The sequence below is a fragment of the Phaethon aethereus genome (genome assembly GCF_964289735.1).
Source record: "Phaethon aethereus genome assembly, chromosome: 4".
NCBI classification, from domain to species: Eukaryota; Metazoa; Chordata; class Aves; order Phaethontiformes; family Phaethontidae; genus Phaethon; species Phaethon aethereus.
In genome coordinates this window covers 52,533,083-52,554,854 of record NC_138578.1, presented here as the reverse complement: position 1 = coordinate 52,554,854, position 21,772 = coordinate 52,533,083, and the positions used below count along the sequence as shown (strand labels likewise).

The window sequence follows — 21,772 nt, the reverse complement described above, 5'->3', positions numbered from 1 at the left end:
AGTGAAAACGTGAAAGATCCACAGTTTATTAGGCTCAGGAGGAGCAGATAAGGTTCCAATGAAAACCCCTTCTGGATTTAGCAAAAGTAGCCTGAGATTTTTTTAATGAAATGTTATTTTTTTTTAGCACGCTAATTAAGATATGCCTCTCTTGATCCAGTGCAAAGTTGCTATTGAATTCTTAGCTCCGAAATGAAGAGAAGAAAAAAAGGTCTTTTTTGAAATAGACAGTTGTGATTGATAGGTATATCCTGTCTCTGTAGAGCAGAGGTCTGTGTTAGAAATCTTTGTAACCCAGTATAACAATGGCTGTTTTACTTTATTCTTTTTCTGATCACTTACTACCCTTGTCCTCATTTTGGGGGAGGGAGCAGAGAGGCAGATACCATGGGTGGCCTGCAATACTGTGTTCACACTATGTTCACTAGGTCACTTATCTTATTACATGGTCAATTACAGAAACTACTTACCAGTGGCTAGCGTAGTATAGGGGTACTGATAGTAGGAATACTGAGACATTTTTTGTCACAGTCACGTTGAAGCATTTGTACTAACACAAGTAATATAAGAGAGACTATCTTGGAAGTGTAGGCTTCTCAAGCATATGGCTCTGTCTTGCTTCCCAGTAAGTTGCTTCTGCTGTTTCTTTTTAGCTACACCCTAGAAAGTGGGTGTTAGAATATTTGTAAGCAGATGTTTTAAAACAGATATGCAGTTTCAAGGTGATAAAAAGGCCAGTTCAATTAAAAACCACATTCTTATCTGAAAAAACACTTCATCTATCTGAGGTTAATGGAAGCACAAGGGGTTCCATAACTGAAATAGGGTCTCTGTCTCCTTAGTTCACAAAAAGAAGACAGAAAAGATGATATAGTATAATGACCTCTCCATCCTTTTCTTACACAGCTCATATTGGGGAGGATAGGTCTACATGCTCCGTAAGACACTGGACCTCCAAAACACTGGAACACGTATGGAAAAAACAAAGTTTCTCACATCTAATCTTCCTACATTCATGCTACTCATACTTGTGATCCTCTTCCTGTGTCCTGTCTTCTTTTCCATTTCCTTCTGTTTTCATTCTTTCTTTTGAAATTATTCCTTCCCCACTTGCAAATGGGGAGCAGCCATTTACTGAACAGTGTAAATTTTGCGTAACTGAGCTCTAGATTGACAGGATCTATGATTTCTCTAAAACAATAAAAAAAGTTGGCATATGGACCTCACCTCTTTGGAAGACTCATGTCTGAACTCAAAGCCTATAGTCAAGGGCTGTTGGGTCAACATTCTAAAATACTTGAGAAGCAGGGCCCCTATTTTGCACACCAGTTTTGATTATTATTGTCGAATGACAGGATCTGATGGATGTGGATAACAGTCTGAACTCTCTTGAACTTAGACAGATCAATCTTAAGTGTCTGGTAGATTATTTGAATATGATCTGCAATGCCTATGATATAAATAACTTCTCAAAGGCACATTGCATATATAACTGAAGGGAAGACAATGGCATATTTAATGTTTTAAAAGCTCAGTGCTAAGATGTCAGCAGTATCATCAAATTAGCATGTGATATTATCATCAAAATACCATCTAAAAATTCTGTGCCCAAAATAAACAGATAATGTTGAATACTCTCTCAGTGCCTCAGCTTTCTATTTTATTATGGTGCTTTGATTATAAAATTAATAAGATTTTTTACTGATACAGGAAAATGAAGAAATTAATAGTTCTGGTCTTCAGAGTCTTCAGCACAGATGTGTGTAAATAACTAAGGTAGCATAAGGTGAGCACTTGGAATTCTGGGAGAAAAAGGAAAGAAAAAATGAAGCATACGCTCATTAATTTAACATTATCTAGCCCATGCACTGCAGTGTGTATTTTCATGGAAAAAAATATGCAGTCATTGGTTTGAAGGCTGTACCATGAATGAGAGTATCAAATTAAAGCTGCATGGTTAATGCTCTGGGAATTAAATTTAAATTAATTGTATTAGTGTATTACATTAATATTATTTTCTGCAAAGAAGGCTTTCTGTGTGAATAGTGAAATCTGAAAAGTGCATGCAAATGTGTAGAAAAGAAGGGGTTTTTGTTTTCTTTTTATTTTACATAGTGTTGATTCACGATAGAACTTTGTGCTTTGGGTAGCTGTGGCGGGGAATTTGGGGCAGCAGGTAAAGCTGCTCACCCCAACGCCAGGTGGGCAGAAATACCCACCGCCCCTCCGAGGACTACCACTGCTTCTGGGGCTACAGCCGCGGTACCACATTCTGCCCTTGATAAAGCTGGTAGCAGCTCTCCATTGTACATCATCTGCCCATAGGGCTGAGAGTGTGGGTGCCTGCCAGGTGCCGAGCATCAAGGCCTACCCCAGCGACGGCGCCGGGACGCTACCTCAGCCCGCCACCCTGCTTCCGGTATCGCCGCCGAAACGACGTCGAAGTCCCTCGTCAGGCACGCGGCGAGGCGAGCGGAAGAAGAACTACATTTCCCAGGAGCCACCGCGCCCCGGGGCGAGGCGATTGGCCAGAGCCTGAGCCCAATCAGCGGGGAGGAGGTGGGCAGCAGCGCCGCAGGTGCTCGCCGGCGGAGGCTAGCGGCCGGGCGGCGGGCAGAACATGGCGCTGGGTACCAGGGCACTGCGGCGGCTGCTGCACCTGCCAGCCGGGAGCTGCCTCCTCCTCCTCCTGCTGCTGCTCCTCCTCCTCCTCTGCGGCCAGCTCGGGGGAGGACAGAAAAAGAAGGAGGTAGAAACGTTCGCTTCTTTCGCCATCGCGCCCGGCTGAGGGGCTGGGGCTGCTCTGCCTTCCCTTCCTAAGCGCCCGCGGGCGCCGGCGGCGGTCCCTTCCGCCCGGCGTCCTCCGCCCTGCCTCCCCCGCGCTCCTCCCGCCGCGGGCGCGGGCGGCCCTCCTCCTGCCGCCGGCTCCCCTCCCTCCCCAGCCCTGAGGGGGGCGCCGGGCAGCCGCTCACCCCGCCCCGCGGAAGATGGCCGGCTGCCGCCGGCGGCGGCTTCAGGGCGGCCGGGAGCCAGCGCCGCGCCGCCCGCGGCGGTAGGGCGCAGCGCCGGGTACGCCGTCCCCAGCGTGATGTCCCGGCCCAGGCGGGTGCCGGCCGCTGTCGTGCGCCTTTAACTCCCCGGTTTTAAGCAAATAAAGGCAAGGGCCGCCGTCCTGTGCTCGGCTGGCCTCTGCGGCGGGCCTCGGGTGCCTCAGCGGCCAGCTGAGCGTGAGGAGCGCTGACCAGCGGCGAGCCATCAGGAGGACGAAGATGAATCCTGTGTTTGTGGTGCCAATTAAAATACATGCCCAAGCTTAATAAATATCACTGAAGTGATGGCAGCAGGTGTGTGTGTGTGCTGGTGTAGGTTCTGAAGCTCTCTTCAAGGTGTCTACTGAGTTAGAGACATGGAGGAAAGAGCAGTTTTAATTCAGTAGCAGTTGTCTATCTTCAGCAACTTTTGTATTTAAATACAGAAATGAGCCAGAAGGGGTCTTTATGGGTAGTGTAAGTATTTGCCTTTTTCAGGTTTCAATGCTATTAGAGCTTACTACACTTCTCTCTTCCTAGCTTGCCCTTGATTCCAGGCCAGGTTCTCATATACCCAGTGCTAGGCCAACCAGTGGAGTCTCTTTACAGTTACTCTATAACTTTATTTAGGGGGGGGAGATAACTTTTTACTAAACTGTAGAATGATATTTTTGTTTATTTTTTTGTTTATTTTTGTTTATTTTTTTACATTTCTTCTGTTGTTAGTGTTGCCAGAAGACTTGTGCTTTGTGGTGGTGGAGGGGAGGGAAAGAACAGTTTTGCTAACAGACCTTCTCTTTGAACTATTTGCTCAGATAAAGCAAAGGATGGTTGAAAATTTGTTTGTTTGCTTTGATTTTCTTTAAAGAACTATGTCAGTTACTATGGCTTATAGGCCAAAGAAGTAAAATGAGGGGGAGCAGAGACCGAGGTGCAGATGTCTTCCCTCTGGTGTCTGGTGGTGACAGGACTGGTTTACAGCTGCCTCAGGGGAAGCTCAGATTGGGTATTAGGAACAAGTTCTTCACTGAGGGGGTGGTCAAGTACTGGAACAAGTTCCCCAGGCAAGTGTTCATGGCCCCAAGCCTGTCGGTATTCAAGCAGTGTTTGGACAATGCTCTGAGGTTTATGGTTCAACTTTTAGATTGCCCTGTGCAGAGTCAGGAGTTGGACTCAATGATCCTCGTGGGTCCCATCCAACTCAGGATATTCTATGATTCTAAAAGGCCAAAGTTAGTATGTAAAATCCTTATTTAAGTATCTAAATAGTGGTCTGACTTTGTGGTTTTACCAAGTTAAATAATAATCTGATCATTGAGATCCCTTGGGTATCACTGTAAAAAACAAACACTCACTCTAGACATTCTCTTTTTCCCTCTCTCTGGAAAGTGTAGGCAGTAATGTCTTGCTCTTCTGCTGCTATAATTACTTTCTTTTCAAAAATTTAATTTACTAGTTTTTTTAATAAAATGTGTTTAATGTTTGATACTCTTGATTCTCTCTTGTTGTGATATGCTGGCATTGCAACTTTTGTTGACACTTTCATGTGGACTGCCAGCTGTGCTACCAAGATAGCTGAAATAATCTTTATTTCATTTTAAATGGAATCCTTTCCTAACAAGTAAATAATGGAAAATTGAAATGGACATCTACAATTACTTTCTAGAAGGTTTCCCAGTCCTACTGCAGAGGTGATACAGGACTGAAATGGATATTTTTTTGCCTAGACATTTAGTACTACAGTTCAAGCTGGTATTTCTCTTCTGTAAAGCTTCTTATTCAGTTTTTTCCTTTTTAACTGATTTAGTTGATTAACCAACCCTTCTCAGTCTGCTGCCTCAATTTTTCATCCCTGTTTAATATTTTTCTGTTTATGCAACAGAGTAAATACTGCTCATACAGGCAAAACACTGGTTTTACGTAGATATACTGTATCTACAGCTGCATCTCTACAGAAACTAGTGCAACATTGTAAGTGCTTGCTCCACTTTAATTGCGAGCTTAAAGTTTCTTACTGTAAGAAACTTGAACCTTCTTACAGTAAGCAGGTTGCAAATAACATTTTAAAACTCTTCTGAGGAAAATTATATGAATTGAAAGAGCACAGGATCTTGTACTATGGGATGTTCCTGTTCACAACACTGTGAAGCACAGTAGTAAAAGGCAAAGATGATGGAGGTTAAATGTGTAAAGTGAACCTAGGTTTTCTACACAAAGACTGATAAAATTGTCATAGCTTTTATGGAAGTTGAGAAAATGGTTAAACATACACTGAATTGTTTCAGAATGAACACTGCAATAGGGAAGTTAATGTAGTAGGGTTAAAATGTATATCTTGTGACTTTTTTTTATCGCACATCTCAGTTTCTTCTTTCCTGCTTGCTTTGTGTGTGTCTCTGTTGGGGTGGTTTTATGGAAAGAGAGGTGAAAGACTACAGAAAGGAAACTTCTTTCCCAATCAACTTTTTTGAAAGCCTTGAGTACTTTTCAAAAGTACTTGAAAGCGAAACACTTGAGAAGAACTTGAGATGTTGGAATTGCAGCTTAAGCAAGGAAAGTATCCTTGGTGAACACAATGATTTTTTTTTTTTTTAAAGCATTGACTGCATAGAAAAGTGTGCATAAAGTCTCAATTATTAGAGGTGTCTGGATCAGCTATATGAGCCTGGAAGATGGAAATAATGCCTTTGCAGGCAGGAGAGGACTGGGTTAAAGTTTTAGATGTTTTTGAAGGACTTACTGCTAGCAGAGAAATATGAATGGGGAAACTAGTGAACATTGCTGTAAATTTTGTGTTGATTGTGAAATACTATGTTATAGCTGTATTTAGAGTGGAAAATATGTAACTTCTTAAATTACTAAAATACATTGTCCTATACAGTAAAATATTCTTAATGATAACTAAAGAAACTTTCTCCTGTGGCAAATTACTGAAAAGTGCTGAGGTCCATCTTAAAGTTGATTAAATTTGTAAAAATTTAGAGAACTAGTAGAGAATGGATTTGATTTAGTTGATAATTAGTCATCTGGTGTCATGGAAGCTATTTCTAAAATGGTAGCATGAATATATAAACATACAAATATTCCTTTTGATGCTCTGTAATCCTGCTGCTCACTTTTCTGTATTGTGGACACCCATGAGAGCTTTCACCACTGAGCAGATAAATAGAGAAAACTGAACTGTCTTGAAATGACCGCAGGTAAAATATAATAATTTGGAAATTAGATGGAAGAATAATGCCATAACTTTCTCCCATGGCTCACACTCAAGAGCTAACTAGATTTGAAAAGACTGCTTTTATGATTTTAATTCTGGTGTTCCAAATCCTCTTCATGCTTTTTATGTATCTTATACTACTTCTAAGTAGGTAAAATGTTAAAAATTGAAAGGAATCAGAATAAGAATATTGCACCTTGAATTATACTGCTTGGCTCTTTATTATAAATGGCTTTGCCTGGGCAATTTATATTATATTTATATAGATAAATAAAACTTTTTTGACTGAAACATGTAGGAGGAGAACATTGGTTTTCCAGTGTTAAAAGCACTTCTCATAGAGGGTAAAGTTTATTTTTGAGCTTTCAGGTGGATGATTCAGAAGTTAAACCACTGATACGCAATTGGACTAGTTATTTTTCTGTAGGTAACTTTGTCATTACTGCTCAATCTGACACATGGAAGCTGTCTGGCCAACATATCAGCTTTGATCAAGTGGAAGTATCCTGTTGAGCCTGAATCTACTCAAAAAGATGTTGGTGATGTGTAACAACTTTATAATAATCTTATTCTTCTGTAACATAAGCTTCTATAACGTTTTAGGTTGCCTGAGTATTTTTGTAATATTTCAAGGCTGGTACTCCCTGTCACTGTTCCCCAACTGGGTGTAGAAGTCAGGACAATTGTCAGAAATTGTAGAGGTAGGGTTGGAAGGGCAATCTAATTGACCCTTTATCCCAAAGCTCGGCTATGCTTTTATTGTTCCTGACAAATGTCTAGTTAATGTGCCCTTAGAAGCCTTTAGTGGTGGTGACTGCAACTTCCTTAGGTAACCTGTTACTGTGTGTTATTGTTAAAAGGATATTTTTCCTAAAGATCTAACCTAAATTTCTGTGTGTTCAATCCCCTCATTTTTGAGCCTGTTATTTCTTGTCCTCATACTGACCGTAAAGAACAGATTATTCTTTGATGCATAGTCTTCTCCATTTAGACAGGGACTAAAGGTAGCATTTGACAGTTTCTTCCAGGGTCATTTTTTTTCTTATAAAGAGAAGCAACTGTGTATTTTTTTTTTTTTTTAAAGCTTTGAGTATTAAATGTGATAATATTCCTGTGAGAATCTTCAGTACTGAGCATACTTTCCTCTGTTTTATGTGAAATTAACTGGGGTAGATTGGCAGGATCCTCTTGTTTCTGCACCATACATTCTTGTTTCCTTTGGGTTTACGTATTTAAGCCCATCTTGTTTATTCAAGGTTACTGATCATTATTACCGTGTTCCTTACCATACAGCCAGGATGATACTTTCTGATTTAAAATTCCTTTCCTAGTCTGATTTGTGATGCTGTTTTACCATAAATGTAGCAATTCTCACCCTTGCAGAGCTTGGGCCCACAAAATGTGCAGAAAAGCCTGCCGCCCTTGGTCTCGGTTGCTACAAAATGGAAAGCGCATTACTTTGTTTCTTCCTTTGTCTCCTGATGTTGTTTTCGATGATCTGTAGCATTCTTCTGATCAGTGTTCTGCCTGCATGTTTAATTTAAAGAACAAAATTATGAGAAACGTGTGGTAAAGTGAGTAGAAAAAAGAAAAGAAAAAGTTGCGTGATGAATAAGGAATGTTCAGCATAGATTCAATGGCATGTGTAGTATAAGAGACAGATTCTTGATCTCTCAGGATCTCTGATACTATTTCAACAAAATAGTGATAATTAAAACTTAAGTTTCTTCTCTTTATCTCTTGAAATTTTGTATAATGTTAAATTTGAATATAAAACTATTTCAGTCTTCTAATCATTACAATTTTGGTTTTGGTATCCAGACTGTGGAGCACTACACATTTTCGCTTTTGAAACAATGCAGGAAAATGTTTAGCAGTTACAACAAGTATAGACTCCTCTTTAAAAACTTTATTAAAAATTGAGATGTGGCAAAGGTTGAATTGTCGAAGGGAAATTCAGTCCTGACTATAGATAAAGCTTCAAGCAATTTTAAAGATGTGTTTTAAGTGGAGTGCTTATATCCCTTTGTGTAATTTGTCATTTTATCTATTGTTGCAGTAGAGAGAGTTTGTTACAATCAGTGCTTAAAGCTTTAAAATAACTGTCCTCAGTCTGAAGTGAAATAACAGTGATAAGTCATGCCTCAAAATGTAAGAATTTTTAAATGCAATTCTAAATGTTTTTCTCTACTCTGTCTCAAAAAGAATAGGGGAAAAAAGTGTTTGCAAGAATTCATTATTTTCTGCTGATTTTTACAAGCAGTGAAAACGTCTATATCGCTTCCTCTTCTCTTCTTAATTAACTAAAGTTTTGGAGAAACTTTACAAAATTAACTAGCAGTTCTTATTTAAACCAATCTGGATAGAAAACCTTGATGTCTTCAGTGATTGCATACAATAAGTGAAATAAAGGATGCTTACAGCAGCCTGATAGCGCTTTGAAATTGGATTACTGAAATTTTTCTGTCCCAGATGTCTCTATTTGGCATCCTTGCTGCCTTAAGACAGAACAGTGGCGTAATTGAGCTTTTCCCCTGTTCTGTTCTATAACCGTTTATACAGCACATCCTGTGCAACCACATGGAAAATACAGATTGTATCTGCTTGAGTTCTAAGTGCTCTGGAAATACCAGTCAGTACAATTAGAGCGGGAAAGCATTGGGTTTTTTGTTATTGTTTTGGATCTTCAGATTTATTCTCTTCATTTTTCAAAGTGTTTTGAAGGCCACATTTTATTGACTAAGCTAATGATCAGAACTAAAAAAGGAACTTTAGCTAGTATTTGTTTTAGGGCTCTTGCGCTAATAAATCTGAAAGCAGACATAATAAAAGTATTGTTATCTTTTAATCTAATTCTGAGATATTATTTAATATATATAAACATATATTCTTTAATATTTGGTGTGTATATGAAATGTAATAACCATTTTTTTGGTTAGAACTTTCAATAAGAAGGACTGCCATAAAATAAATTGAAAGATATTTTATAGTGATTCTCAAAACTGCATTTTGGATAGGGAAACTCATATTTTTATATGCTATTGTCACAAGTCCATCACATTCTAAGAAAGATAAGCAAATTAATACTTGCATTGAATGGATTGCTCCTCTTATGATCAAATTTTAAAAAAACTGGCAATGTTTTGGTGACAGAAAATAATCTCAGAAATTTGAGATGAAAAAGAGTTGCACACTTGCCAGTGCAGACTTCTTTGTGACAACACTCTTCTTCATGATTGCTAAAGTGGTGGCAGGACTTTTATTGTTTCTCTGGGAAGACTGTTCTCCCACCTAATAGGATTTACTGGTAGGATTTTATTTTCTTCTGATGATTGCAGCTGATAGTACCAGTTTGGAACACCCCAAGTTCTTCATCTTCCTCTTAAGCAGTTGCAGTCCTTAGCCTAATTATGCAATTCCATTACTTTTTCTTGTTGTTTTTTTTTTCTTGTGAACCTGAAGCAACTTATTTTTGAATTTCAAACATAACTGGTTGTTAAGCTTAGCAGAGTTTGTGTTGCATAAAAAATTTGTCTATCAAGTTTATAACATAATTGGTAATTACAGTTGTGCAGTCCCTTGGTGGAATGACATTTTGAGCTTACAGAGTTGCTTAGGGTTATAGGCTATAGTATCTGCTTCTTGAAGGATAAAAACTATTTTCTGCTCTGTTTTTAGTTTGGCTGTTTAATAATTTCATATCACTATTGCTGTCTGCTCTACTATTACAAAATTAGCATGTTCAATTACTTCACTGATCCAGTTGCCTTATAGGCCAACTAAGACAAGATCTAATCCTGAATCTTGCATGTTTACATTTTTGTTTAACTTTTGTAGATTTTGATGTGTGTGTTTGCATGTCTGAGCCATGTAAATATCTCTTCAATGGAGATTTTTGAGCTTGCAGAACAAAAGTGTAGGTAATATAGTAAAAAGACCTACTTAAAGTATAAGGTTCGTTTCTGGGTTTATTTTATAACTTCTACTAAATATTTTTGTAAGCTTGATTGTTTTATGAAGTCCTTTGATACTTAGGCTGCTTTTCATGAAAGTAATTGACAGTTCTTCAGCTAATTAATTAGCTAATTCCCTTTATACTTTATGTTATCAGGTCCTGCTGACTACACATTCAGGTTTTTTCACTTTCATCTAAGAAACAAAATGTTTCTTAGATCTTGTCAGTGACAGAGGTGCATTCTGAATCTAAAGTTAAGCCTTTAACTCAAAATTGCACTACCCTCAAAGGGTCTGTTTGTTTAGAATAATTCTTATATTTTTACTGCAGTTTTTTTTTCTTTACTGTGATGAACAATATGGTTATTTTATCAATAACGTATGAGAGGTGTTTTTTTGGTTGGTGCTGCTTAAACTTTTCTTGGTAGTTGTAGTTGCTTTGTCTTTGTTTGCTTCAGTGGTTCAAATTATTGCTTAAAGCATTGTTATTTTTCCTTCTCTGTTTTTACTGACAGAGGTAATGTATATTTTTCTAGATACCCTAAAAGTTGCAGGGCTAGGGCTACATACAGTGAAGGAATATATTAGCTATATCAGCACATGTTTAGGTGTTTGTCCAAAGAGAGGAATTCAAGCTACAGTTAGGTGAGGCAATTGTAGAGCAACTTAGTAATGGAAGTAGTAAGGCACCTCATCATAGATTGCAGTACCAGCAGTCTGTATAGTCAGTGATCTTGAGCTAAGGAATAAGAAATGCAAAAGGATGTTTCTGAAATCTTGTCCTTCTCTAGAGTTTGGATGCTAAAGTCAGAACTGTAAGGCTGTGCTGTCCACTCTGTGCTGTCTAGACTTTGGTATAATTTCCTGATGTAGATGTCTTGGTAAAGTATTGCAGACTTCAGCTGCAAGAGGGGATTAGATGTATACTAATACTTCAATAAGGACTATGTACATGATCCTTAAAAATTATAATGATAAAAAAGTAAAATAAGAATGTAGTCACTTGATTAGAGTATTGCTTTCTTTTTTTTCCTTTCTCCACATGGTGATGTATTTATGGTTAAGGTGGTACATACTCTGGTTTCTGTTCAAATCTGTAAGGTGATGCAAGCATGCCTATTGATTGTGTTTTATAGGATATGATTTCAGGGTTTTCTCCTGAGAATATTTCTAGGTTCGTGAAGATTCCATTGAATCTACTTCTCCTTATTTGGCCAAACACTCTAAAATGTAGAAGAGAGCACAAATGCACACAGCAATAAGTGGGTTTTTTTTTTAAGCATGCTTTTGAAGTAAATCCTCTGTGCTGCCTTTTACTGAGATGTTTTTGGGTATTAATTATATATTTTCAGATTATGCTTAAAATTAGATACCTAGGGGAATTAACGCACTTGCTACCTACTTTATCCATCTTTTTACTGGGGGCTTGATCTCACTGCAGTCTCAGCATGTTCAAGTGTAGGGCATGTCCAGAGGCCTAGAGAACATTGAGAATCCTTCCTCTGCCTTTACTGCTGTGTTTGAGTGGTTTTTTTTACATGTAGGCTATGCAACTTGGTAGTTGGATATGAAGTAGTGTTACTACAAGTTGCAGGTGCCTGTGGTTAACGAACTTATTTCCCTTCTATCCACAGATCTAGGCAGTGAAAAGCAGGTTAGCTAAACATGCAAACCTCATGTCAAGTGTAACTTGACTTAAGTGATGACTTAATGGAAATTTCCTCAAGCAGTGTGTTTTGGAAAACAAAGGCAGCTCGCTGAAGTTAACTTCTTTGCTAAAGGTGGGGTTTTTATTATTATTGGGCTGGAGGATAGAAAAAGTACATACAGGAAAATAAAAAATATTAAAAGGTGTCTTAAAATGACGAAGGTATGAACAGCCAGGTATTTACGTTTATTCTAGCTTTATTATATTCAACAATTTCTTTGAGATGCTTGCCTTACTTTTTTGAAAGTCTTAGAAGATTTCTTTTACTACAATAACTAGACTAGCAGAATTAATGTTAATATATGCTTATGTTAAAAAATGACACTAAATGCAGCGCTCTACTGTAAAAGCATGAAGAAATGAAACTTTTTATTTGCTTTTAGGCTTGTACCTTTCTGACTTAATTTCCAAAAGATGCTTTAGATTTTCATCAACCATTTTTGTTGCCATTACAGTGTAAGAAGGCTTTCAGGCTATCTGTGAATCTAGTAGTTGAATATTGCAAAAATCAGTTTGAAGTGGATCAATTATGGTGATGGATGACTGAAGTTGATAAGATTTCTTCTGATCAGCTACCAGCCATATGCCTTAAATGGTACTGCTGTTAATGACACGTAAAACTTCATTAGTAGCCAAATTCCTCCTGCAAGTTCTTTCAGCAAGTACTAGTTTCTTCTAACTTATCTCATGCTGAAATGGGACTTGCTCAATGAGTGGCCTGATCAGGTAGGAGTGTTGAATCTGGTCAGCTTTTTCTTTTCTATGAGCAGTTGCTCTGAATTTGAAGTAAAACGCTTGTGAGATATGATGCCACAAAAATCGCATGTAAATACTTTAAAAAGTACACAATAAGATGCGTGCATTTCTAAAAAGACAAGTTTTGATCATCCAAACAAATATTGTTTTGATCCAGCAAGAATATTCTTGTCATGCTATTTAGATGTGTCCTTTTATTACAGTTCAGCAGTAATTGTTATCACAAAATCCAGGTGGTAATAGTTGGTAATTTCATTCAGGAAATTGTTCTAATGGTATTCTTCTTTAAGGAAACATGACATTACCTTGCCTTAAAAAATAATACAAATGTTTACTTGGTTTAGCTGTTGAGATTTAAGAGAAACCAATGATCAAATGTATTCAGAAGTGAAAGTCCTCAAATCTTTTAGAAATCTGTTAGAGAATAGAAACTGGTAGTGCTAAGTTGTCTGAATTCTGTATTATTTTTGCATCACACTTCTAAATATTTTAGTCATAGTTTGTACTCTTGGTAACCATATGATGGCTCAGCTTTAATGCATTTCACTGGAGGCTTCTTCATCTCTCAGTTCTATGCCTGATTTCTACCAAAGCTTCCAAATGAAGTGGAAAGTGAATGGCAGGAATTTCACTGGAATTTACAGATGGACATCAGTCCTAGGAAGCTTAATCCAAATCCAAGATGTAGGACTGTTATGCCTCTTATTTCTCCACAGCAGATGGATTCAGTTATTGACAATGTGACAGTGCTTTGAGTGGGTGAGGCAGAAATAGTTCAGAAATTGACAGGAATGGTACATATTAATGCTGAACTGAAGTTACTGTGTAAATATTTTCCTTCTGTTGAGAGACACTTTCTTTTTTAAGCTAGGTGGGGATAGAAGCTTTTGTCTATATTCATAAGTTTTCTTCAAATCTCTGTTTATTGATAACAGTGCACTAACTTCTTTAGTGGGCAATTTGTTTAGAAACCAAGATAAAACGTTATTAATATGCCCTGGACAGGCTCCAGACATTATGACTGTTTTTAATTTCCTTTATGCTTTTTTTAGTTTGGGGCATTGCTAATCATTTTCCACTTAAAATGCATGGTGGGCTTTCTCATTTTTCTCTTTGTTTCCTCTAAGGTGGATAAATCAGTCAACACAGATTTATATATATGTATATATGTATGCATACGCACGCACATGTGTGTACAGATATACTGGTTTTCTCTGGTCTGTATGAAATAGCGTTACCTTTGTGTTGACAGCTGTGGGTTCTTGTCTTCCTATAATTCATAACCTAGATCCTGTAAGTGATCAAAGTGATTTAACCAGATCTCATGGATAATGTAGCTTTCAGAGTAAAGTTTTCACCTAAAATGCTCTCTTGTAACTGTATATTTGTTCTGGATGCTGCTAACATTCAATTTCTTCACAAGTAATAGGCACCTGAAATTCTGCTTTTGCACATACAGAGGACAATCCTCGTTTGATTTAGTATCTTGTATTTTAGCCCATTCTGTGGGCTAAAATACAGAAACTAGGCATTCTTAAGTCATTGTTTGCAATGAATTTGTAACGTTCACAATAGGATTTAATTTGTCAACGAAATGTGACATCTCAACCTTTTATACAGTAGCATTGTGGCTAGACTGTGTCTGGGAAACTGAAATAGTGGAAATAGTTGATACTAATTTGATTTCTTGGAAACTATATCCTGCTTCACAAAAAGTATCCTAAACACTTGGCTGTCGGCTGCTCTGGGTGCTTGTATCCTCTTAAGATGGTCTGCATTATTGTTTTAATTCAAAAAGCACGCTCCTGCTCTGAACTGAATCACTTGTTTTCCGCCTGCAATGCATTGTTTGCACTCTGAAATGGTCTCTTGAGTGTGTGAACTGGTTTTTATTACTGAAATTAAACTGAAGCATGCACTCCAGAAATGCAGGTAATGCACTCCAATTGCTAATCCACATTCAGTCCTTGAAATCAGTTTAGAATTAGTTTGAAGCAAAATGCTGCAGGGTGTGGGTATTAAGGTTTCAGCACCAGCTGTTTTGTTCTACAGATGTATTTCTTCTCATTGCACTACTCACTGATATCAATCTAGTCAAACCATCCTCTTGCACAGGCACAGAGCTTCAGAGAAGGTTTCAGGATTCACTGGGCCACAGAAGAGCAACATGAGGGAAGATAATTTTCTAGCTGAATGATGATCATTCAGAAGAGGGAAGTCCTGGGTTCCCACAACTATTTATATGTTTAATCCAATAACTGTTCAGTGCAAAACATTGTAATACAATCTGTTCAAGTAGATTTACTTGTCTACCATCTGGACACGAGTGCTGCCTGCCAAACCTTTAAGTTGGGGAGCGCATGGAGGGCAGTGAAAGAAATCAAGGTTACTTTTAAGTAGTGAGACTCAGGGTAACCTCTGTACGCTCACTTTCTCTATTTAAACTGCTATCCCTTTCTCAGTTGTAACTGCCTTTGTCAGTGGAGGTGGCTGAAGGAAGTAGGTAAGTCTAGAGTGCACTATGCCCAGCACTCAAAGTGTCATCCCCCAAATATTTAGAAGTAATGGGCACCTTGCTGGGAACAAAAAGATGCTCAAATCAGCATTTTTATTTTGCTGTTCTAGGCTGTTTGTATATTACAAGGATGTGGAAGAGGGGGAGATTACACAAAATCTGGGTTTGTAGGTACCTGATGGCAGGCAGGAGAAGCCTGTTCAAATTTGGAATTGCTGGCCCTGGTCTCAGTTCCTGTTTGCTGTAGATCCAAATTCCTCAGTTAACTGCTTCTGTGTGGCTTAGTTAAACCAAGTACAGTATTACCTCTACAGATACCAAGCAAAAAAGAGTATAGCACAAAACTATAGTGGTGTTTGATTTAGTTTATAAGTCATCAAATATCACCATATTTGACTTGGTTTTAATGGAATGCTATGTGCGGAGGGAGGCACTAAAGCTGAGAAGTTTGGTTTAGTGCAAAAAATTTTATACTGTAGAAAACATATTAGTAAGTGGGCTATACCAGAAAACAATGAGGCCTGAAGTCATCACACTCTAGGCTTTTAGTTGAGGTATTGTTATTGGAGGTTTAGCAACCTTTAGTACCATCAGTGACATTACTAATGTCGACCGTTCCTCCTATGTAGGAACTGAATGATATTTCCATCCTCAGCTTCTTCATAAATTTAGGACAAATAGGCTATTGCCTTAGCCATATTCATTTTACAAGAGCCTCAAGTGAGCTATGTTGGTGAGATTGTAAGTCCAAGCATATGTTGCATATTCAGATGACATGTAGTTTCATAGAAAGTAGAACTTTCATCTTTAATTGCATTTTTCTTGTCTCACTGTGTTCAAGTGATATAATTACGGTTGTGTTAGTGTATTAGTCTATTGGCATGTAGCTTAAGTGATTCAAAGATCTATCTGAAGCTGTTCAGTTATAGCAACATCAGTTTTTGAGCAATGAATGCATTGTGCTATCATGCAGAACTCATGCTTGCTTGGCTACGGGGGAGAAAATTGCAAGTTCATTAGCTGATACAGCAGCTTTGTTTTCCAAAGTAATTTGAAGTCTGTACTTCTCCTAAGAAGTGAAAATGAAACTTTTCCTGAATTTAATGAACTGTTTTGATGAGTAAAAATGTGTTTCCTCAAGAACATTTTTACTAAGTCTTCACAGTGAATCTTGAGTCTACCAAGAGTTCCAAGTATGCTTCAAAAATGAGCTTAGAGAGATACTTTCAGCTGGTTTTCATCATTAGATCTAGAGTCACCTTTTCTAACAATTAAAAATGCATAGACCTTTAGAAGTTTGATTTCAGGTTAATTTTGGAAGTTAATTTCAGAAGGTAAAAACTTAGACTTAATGATATGTCCATGTTTTTATGAGAAAGTGATGTTATTTGGTAAAGACATCAAATTTTTTCTTTTCTAATGTCAATACTAATTCCACTTCCAGTTTCCTCAGTGTGAGTTGAGTTATCCACTATAAAGTACCTGAGTATTTAATATTCAGCTTAGAAGTTAATGATGAGCATGGGTGTTTAAACAGCTGTTTCTTAACATATTTAAACCGTTAGGTTTTGCATTAAAGCATCCTGACTTGTACGGTCTTGATTTAGCATTCAAAATGAGCTTCTGCTTTAGTCTTATTAACTGCACTTTTCTTTAGATCGAAATTATGTGCTTGTATCTATGACTAGTCTTTCCTTAAACTACTCAGAAGATCTGAAACTACAAAGTAATTGTTTTATGTTAAAGGGATTAAAGGCTTTGTCTATCACTAGAGATTGTCTACCTCCTGTTGAACCACAGAATCCATTTACTAATTTAACACCATGCTATGCCCTTTGTCTTCTAACTGAATGACTTACCAGGGAAGGTAGTATTCTGAAGAGAGGAACTCCTGCTCAAGGAGTTGTGTAATTGTCCCATAATGCACAGGTATTTGCAAGTATGCAAAAAATTCATCTGGATGGCTGACGGAGGAAAAAGGAAAGCTTTAGAAAAGGTTTTGTTGTTTGAAAATGTTGAGGTACTAGTCACAGAGAAGAATGCTAAATTTAATGGTTCTATCATATTTTTGCATGTTGTTTTTTCTCCCGAGAAATAGAAATTGCTAGGAAACTCTGGTGATGAAGTGACCAATAAAAGAATGGCATAATAAAGTAAAACTATGGAGAATAAATGTCAGAGATGGCAAAGAATGTATGAGTAACTATTAGTAATAAAATGACAGTGAAATAATGTAAGTGAGGGTAGATGAAGATTTTTCTCACACTGAGAACATCAGTCATGATCAAAGGAAGTTCAAAAAAAGTATTAGGAGGCATACTACTCTGAAACATACATTAACACAGGGATAATGGGTACAATACACAAATTGCCTAATTTTTAAAAGTGGAGCTTACACTCAATTAATTCTGATGCTTTCAAGACTTTCTTTATTGCCTATTTTTAACTTTGTTTTAATTGCTTGTGGAATCTTTTTACTAAAATATTTCATGATGAAATATTGCTTTGCATATGATTACAAAAATTAATTGAATGAAAATGAAATTAATTGAATCATATGCTTTACATATGATTGCTGAAATGAATGATTGCTTTTCATATGATGAAAGGACAGAAGGAAAAATCAACAGTCTGAACTTGCATCCAAACTTTTGCAATTAGGTAGTTGTGTCATCTGAACCCTTCTGTATTACAATTTGTCATTTTGGGAAAAGGAGAAAACTGGATTTTCCTTTCTATGAAGTAGGATTTTTTTTTTTTTTTTTGGGGGGTGGATTGGGGGAGAAGTCATGCAGAGCAATGTTCTGCTTTGGAACCTTTCCTTTTTTGTCTTACAGTAGATTGTCCATTAAATTGACTATGTTGTATTGCTACTGTTATCCATGTAAAGTGCTGTAGATATTTGTAATTGTCTTTGATAGGTATTGTTAATGCTCTTAAAATGCACATCTGTTCAGAGAGGCAGGTTGACTGATATTTGGGAAAAAAGAAAGGAAAGTTCACAGTTAATTTCTTCATCTTGAGAACAATTTGACCTTGAAACTGAAGTGAGCTTTCACTAATTCCAAGTGAGGTAATGAAACAAGGTACTACTTTCTATTATCCTTGTAGAAGAAGGAAGTTTGCTATCTTACCCTCTCCATTTGACAGAGAGGGTCATTGCTAAGACTGACCCTAATGTTAAAGTATCATCTGGAGACTTGAGATATTTGAATTCAATTGTTAGCTATGTAACTGGTTTTCTGTGTAGGTCTGCCCAATCTTCTTCTGTTACTTGTGCATTTTTTAAAATGGAAAGGTTGGTACTTCCCTTTGCTCCTGCTTTTTCCTCTTCATAGCCAAGAAAAGGATGTGTTAAGCAAATATATTGCTTTTTTGTTTCTGAGGTATGGCAGCACAAATTTTTTTTGAAAGAATTTTTGAAGAAAGTAACGGTCTTTTGGTATGTGCTCTGTTCCATGTAATTCTCCTGTAAATTCAGAAGCTTTAAAAGTTTTCAGTTTAAAAAAAAAAAGGCTACTTGAAAAGCCCACTTTTTGGCCAGTTCAGCGCTCTAATGTTAATGATTTTGATATTTTAATGCCTTTCGTAGTAGTATGCAATGTGTCAAATTTAGTTCATTTAATTTTGGAAAAAAAAAAAGGTGTTGTAAGTGCTCATGATTGAAAAAACCTATCTGCAAAAGCACTTTTAAAGCTATAATTGAAAGGATTTATGAAAATGTATTCTGTATATTACGAAATTCCATGGAAGCAGAGGAAATTGAATGTACAATAAAAGTCCATCAAATATACAGGGGTGCATATGGTCAGACAAAATTGACTTCCCCTTATGTCTTTTGAAGTACTATCTGTGGTTTTTTAACAGTAACATATTTGAAAAGAGAAGCGTGAAGGTCTGGAGTGTTTTGTGGGGTTTTTTTCCCTTACAGTTTTTGACACTTTTATCAATGACTTTCCTGTTATGCCATATAAATAATTACTTTTTAAGGAAATGTAGGAACAAGAATACACCCAAATGTTTGGCTGCTTTCTGAATGAGTGTGTAATATTACATACATGCTGTAATAGGAGTTGCTTTGAAACACTTAAAACAGCAGTCCAAAGAAAAGTGATTTTTTGTCATTTTGATACGTTTTTTCATGAATGTTAAGAGAAAATAAGAGCTCAATAAAAGGATTACAGCCCTTTTCAGAAAGGCCTCTTTCTGGCAACAGTTTTTTAAAGTGAATTTCTCTTTTACCTGTGCTGCTTGTGGTTGGATACGGAATCACTGGAAGCAAATACTAGAGGAGGCCACCTGATCATGAGCTTTTTTCCTCCATGCCACTTCAGACTCTTCACTGCATGCATTCAGCAAGCCAACACAGTGTTATGATTATACACTTTTCCCCATCTGCCTTCTGAGATCATCTTTTGTATGGATAGGTTTAATGCATTTAAGACTGAAGTTATATAATGATTAAATCAAGTTATTGAGTCAGATCTTGCTTTCATCTCGGTTACGGTTTTGTTGGAGTTCAGCTTTAACAAATGTAATTTTTTTTCCTGCTCATCTGTTTGAAGTGGAAAAAATAATGTGCAGAATGTTAACTTGACAAAATCAGAATCTTTCATACAGTCTTGAAAATGTATTGGTGCAAGGATGCTTATTTTTCTATTTCTATCCAACTCTAGCCATAGTGCTAACTTTCTTTCATAACATGGTTAAGATGTATTCTAAGCCCCTTATTGGAATCTCTTTGGGCTGCATAGTATATCATCTCTTGATTAGCCAATTCAATTACATGAAGTAGATTACAGGTTTTTTTTGCCATAATGGAGAATTCATGTACCAAGATAAGGACAGTGGATTTTGACTACATATCTGCCATGGGACAAATATGGTTGCCTTCCTGATAAGCATATGGATGAAAGAAGAGGGTAATGCTTGTATTCCTACCAGCTGTCTGTCTTGTCTAGAGGGCCACTGCCAGAGATGTGAACAAGAAAATTAAGATGATGCTTGGAAAGTAGGAAGTGGTATATTTAAAAAAAAAAAAAAAAAAAAAAATGCTGGTGTAGGGCTGAAAACCAATTGTCTGTCCAAATCTTACCCACTATCTCATCCTGCCTTTCCAAGTGACCAAACTAATTTGCCACCTGCTTTCATTATTTCCTTTCATTATTCACCTACATTATTATTTCTCAGAGCTAGGAATAGAATCTAGGCTTCCTATCAACAGTCCCCTGCTGATAGCAAAGAAAGAAAAAAAATTAAGGGAAATGTTTAATTTCCTCTGGAGGCTGAGCTACATAGAAATGGCTAGTTACAACTTGTGTTGCTCAATAGATTCTATCATATTGAGGTTTTTTTTTTTCATCAAGGACATTCATACTGAGGTCAAGACATTCAAGACTTTGCAGTTATGAAATTAGAGCTATGATTTGATGGTGTAGAATTCATACAATGCAAGATAAAAGAACAGGTTGGTGTTTTTTCATCGCATGATTTTTGGGATAGTTCATTGATTGATGCTCTTAACACAATTTATGGATATAGAGTATACAACAGATTTCAAGAGTAGAACTGTCTGATCAGCAAAAAGCTTTTAGGGTTGATATTTTAATTGTGAATTTGAGTGATGGCCAAAATGGCAGCTCTCCCATATGCATAAATGTCCATTGTCAACATACGATACATTTTCCCCTTCTTTACATACCAGTATTGATGGCAAGTATACCATGCTTGTCCTAGTATAAGGCAGACTTTTATAGCAGCAGCTGATGATTTCCAGATCTCCATGAGTGGTGTTTTAGAAAATGAAGATATAGTAACAGTCAAACTCATCTCTACTTGGTCAGTGGCATCCTATTTTCTTATTACATGAGTTTAATTTTACTGTAATTAATTTCTCACTCAGAGGTTAATACTGGTGGTATTATAATTCATATTATAGAATACAAGTATTATAATAAGCGTGTCTCAGCATTCTTCAAAAGTTTGATGTAATGCCAGGAATAACTTTCTTCTTTAATTCCCCTGCAGGTGTAGATTTTTATGAATTTCTTCTTCAGTTAGAAATATTGCTACACTGCAGTACTGAATTTTTATTTAAATGAATAACGAGTTTTTTGTGTCTTTATGTTCACAAGAGGTTGTTATGTTTACACAGATTCTTATGAGTATAAATAAATTAAGCAGAAGGGTGTGTGTACTCTATTCCGATTTCATATTGCCTATATTTTTCCTTGTTTCCATTATTTTCAAGTTTGGGATAGATGTCAAGTCTTGTATCAGTACAAATAACTGCTGTATATAATGTGCCTCCAGAAGTCATATAAACAGTCATAAGCAGTAGGAAAAAGTCATTCTGGCCTGTAAGCTGTGTTACAGACAACTTAGAGATCTGTGCTTCACTGATGCATATTTTTGGGAATGCATCTACTACAGGCCTGTCCCAAAAACTATGGTAGGAAGCTGTATAGCCATGAGTTAATATACAAAAAAAGTTCTGAGGTGGATGCTCAGTGCATCCCCTCTTAAAAAAAAAAGTGTACTTTTGAGTTTATGTTGTTGAAAGGTATATGCTAGGCTGTTTGAAATTTCCATTT

General features: G+C 37.0%; 1 protein-coding gene across 3 annotated transcripts in view; it reads left to right on the top strand.

Moving 5' to 3' along the window:
* Nucleotides 1-2,460: 2,460 nt before the first annotated feature.
* The window catches only part of TUSC3 (tumor suppressor candidate 3), a gene marked incomplete at both ends in the record, with an annotated part of 129,565 nt that continues 110,253 nt past the window's right edge, over nt 2,461-21,772 (top strand). The window contains one exon of one of the 3 annotated variants that reach the window (XM_081999793.1): nt 2,461-2,559. Coding sequence is in view for 2 of the 3 variants with exons in the window: in XM_081999791.1 (XP_081855917.1) it covers nt 2,621-2,785 (165 nt within the window). Of the gene's footprint in view, nt 2,560-2,620; nt 2,786-21,772 lie in introns of those variants that run through there. The other 2 variants (XM_081999792.1, XM_081999791.1) reach the window with 2 other exon arrangements.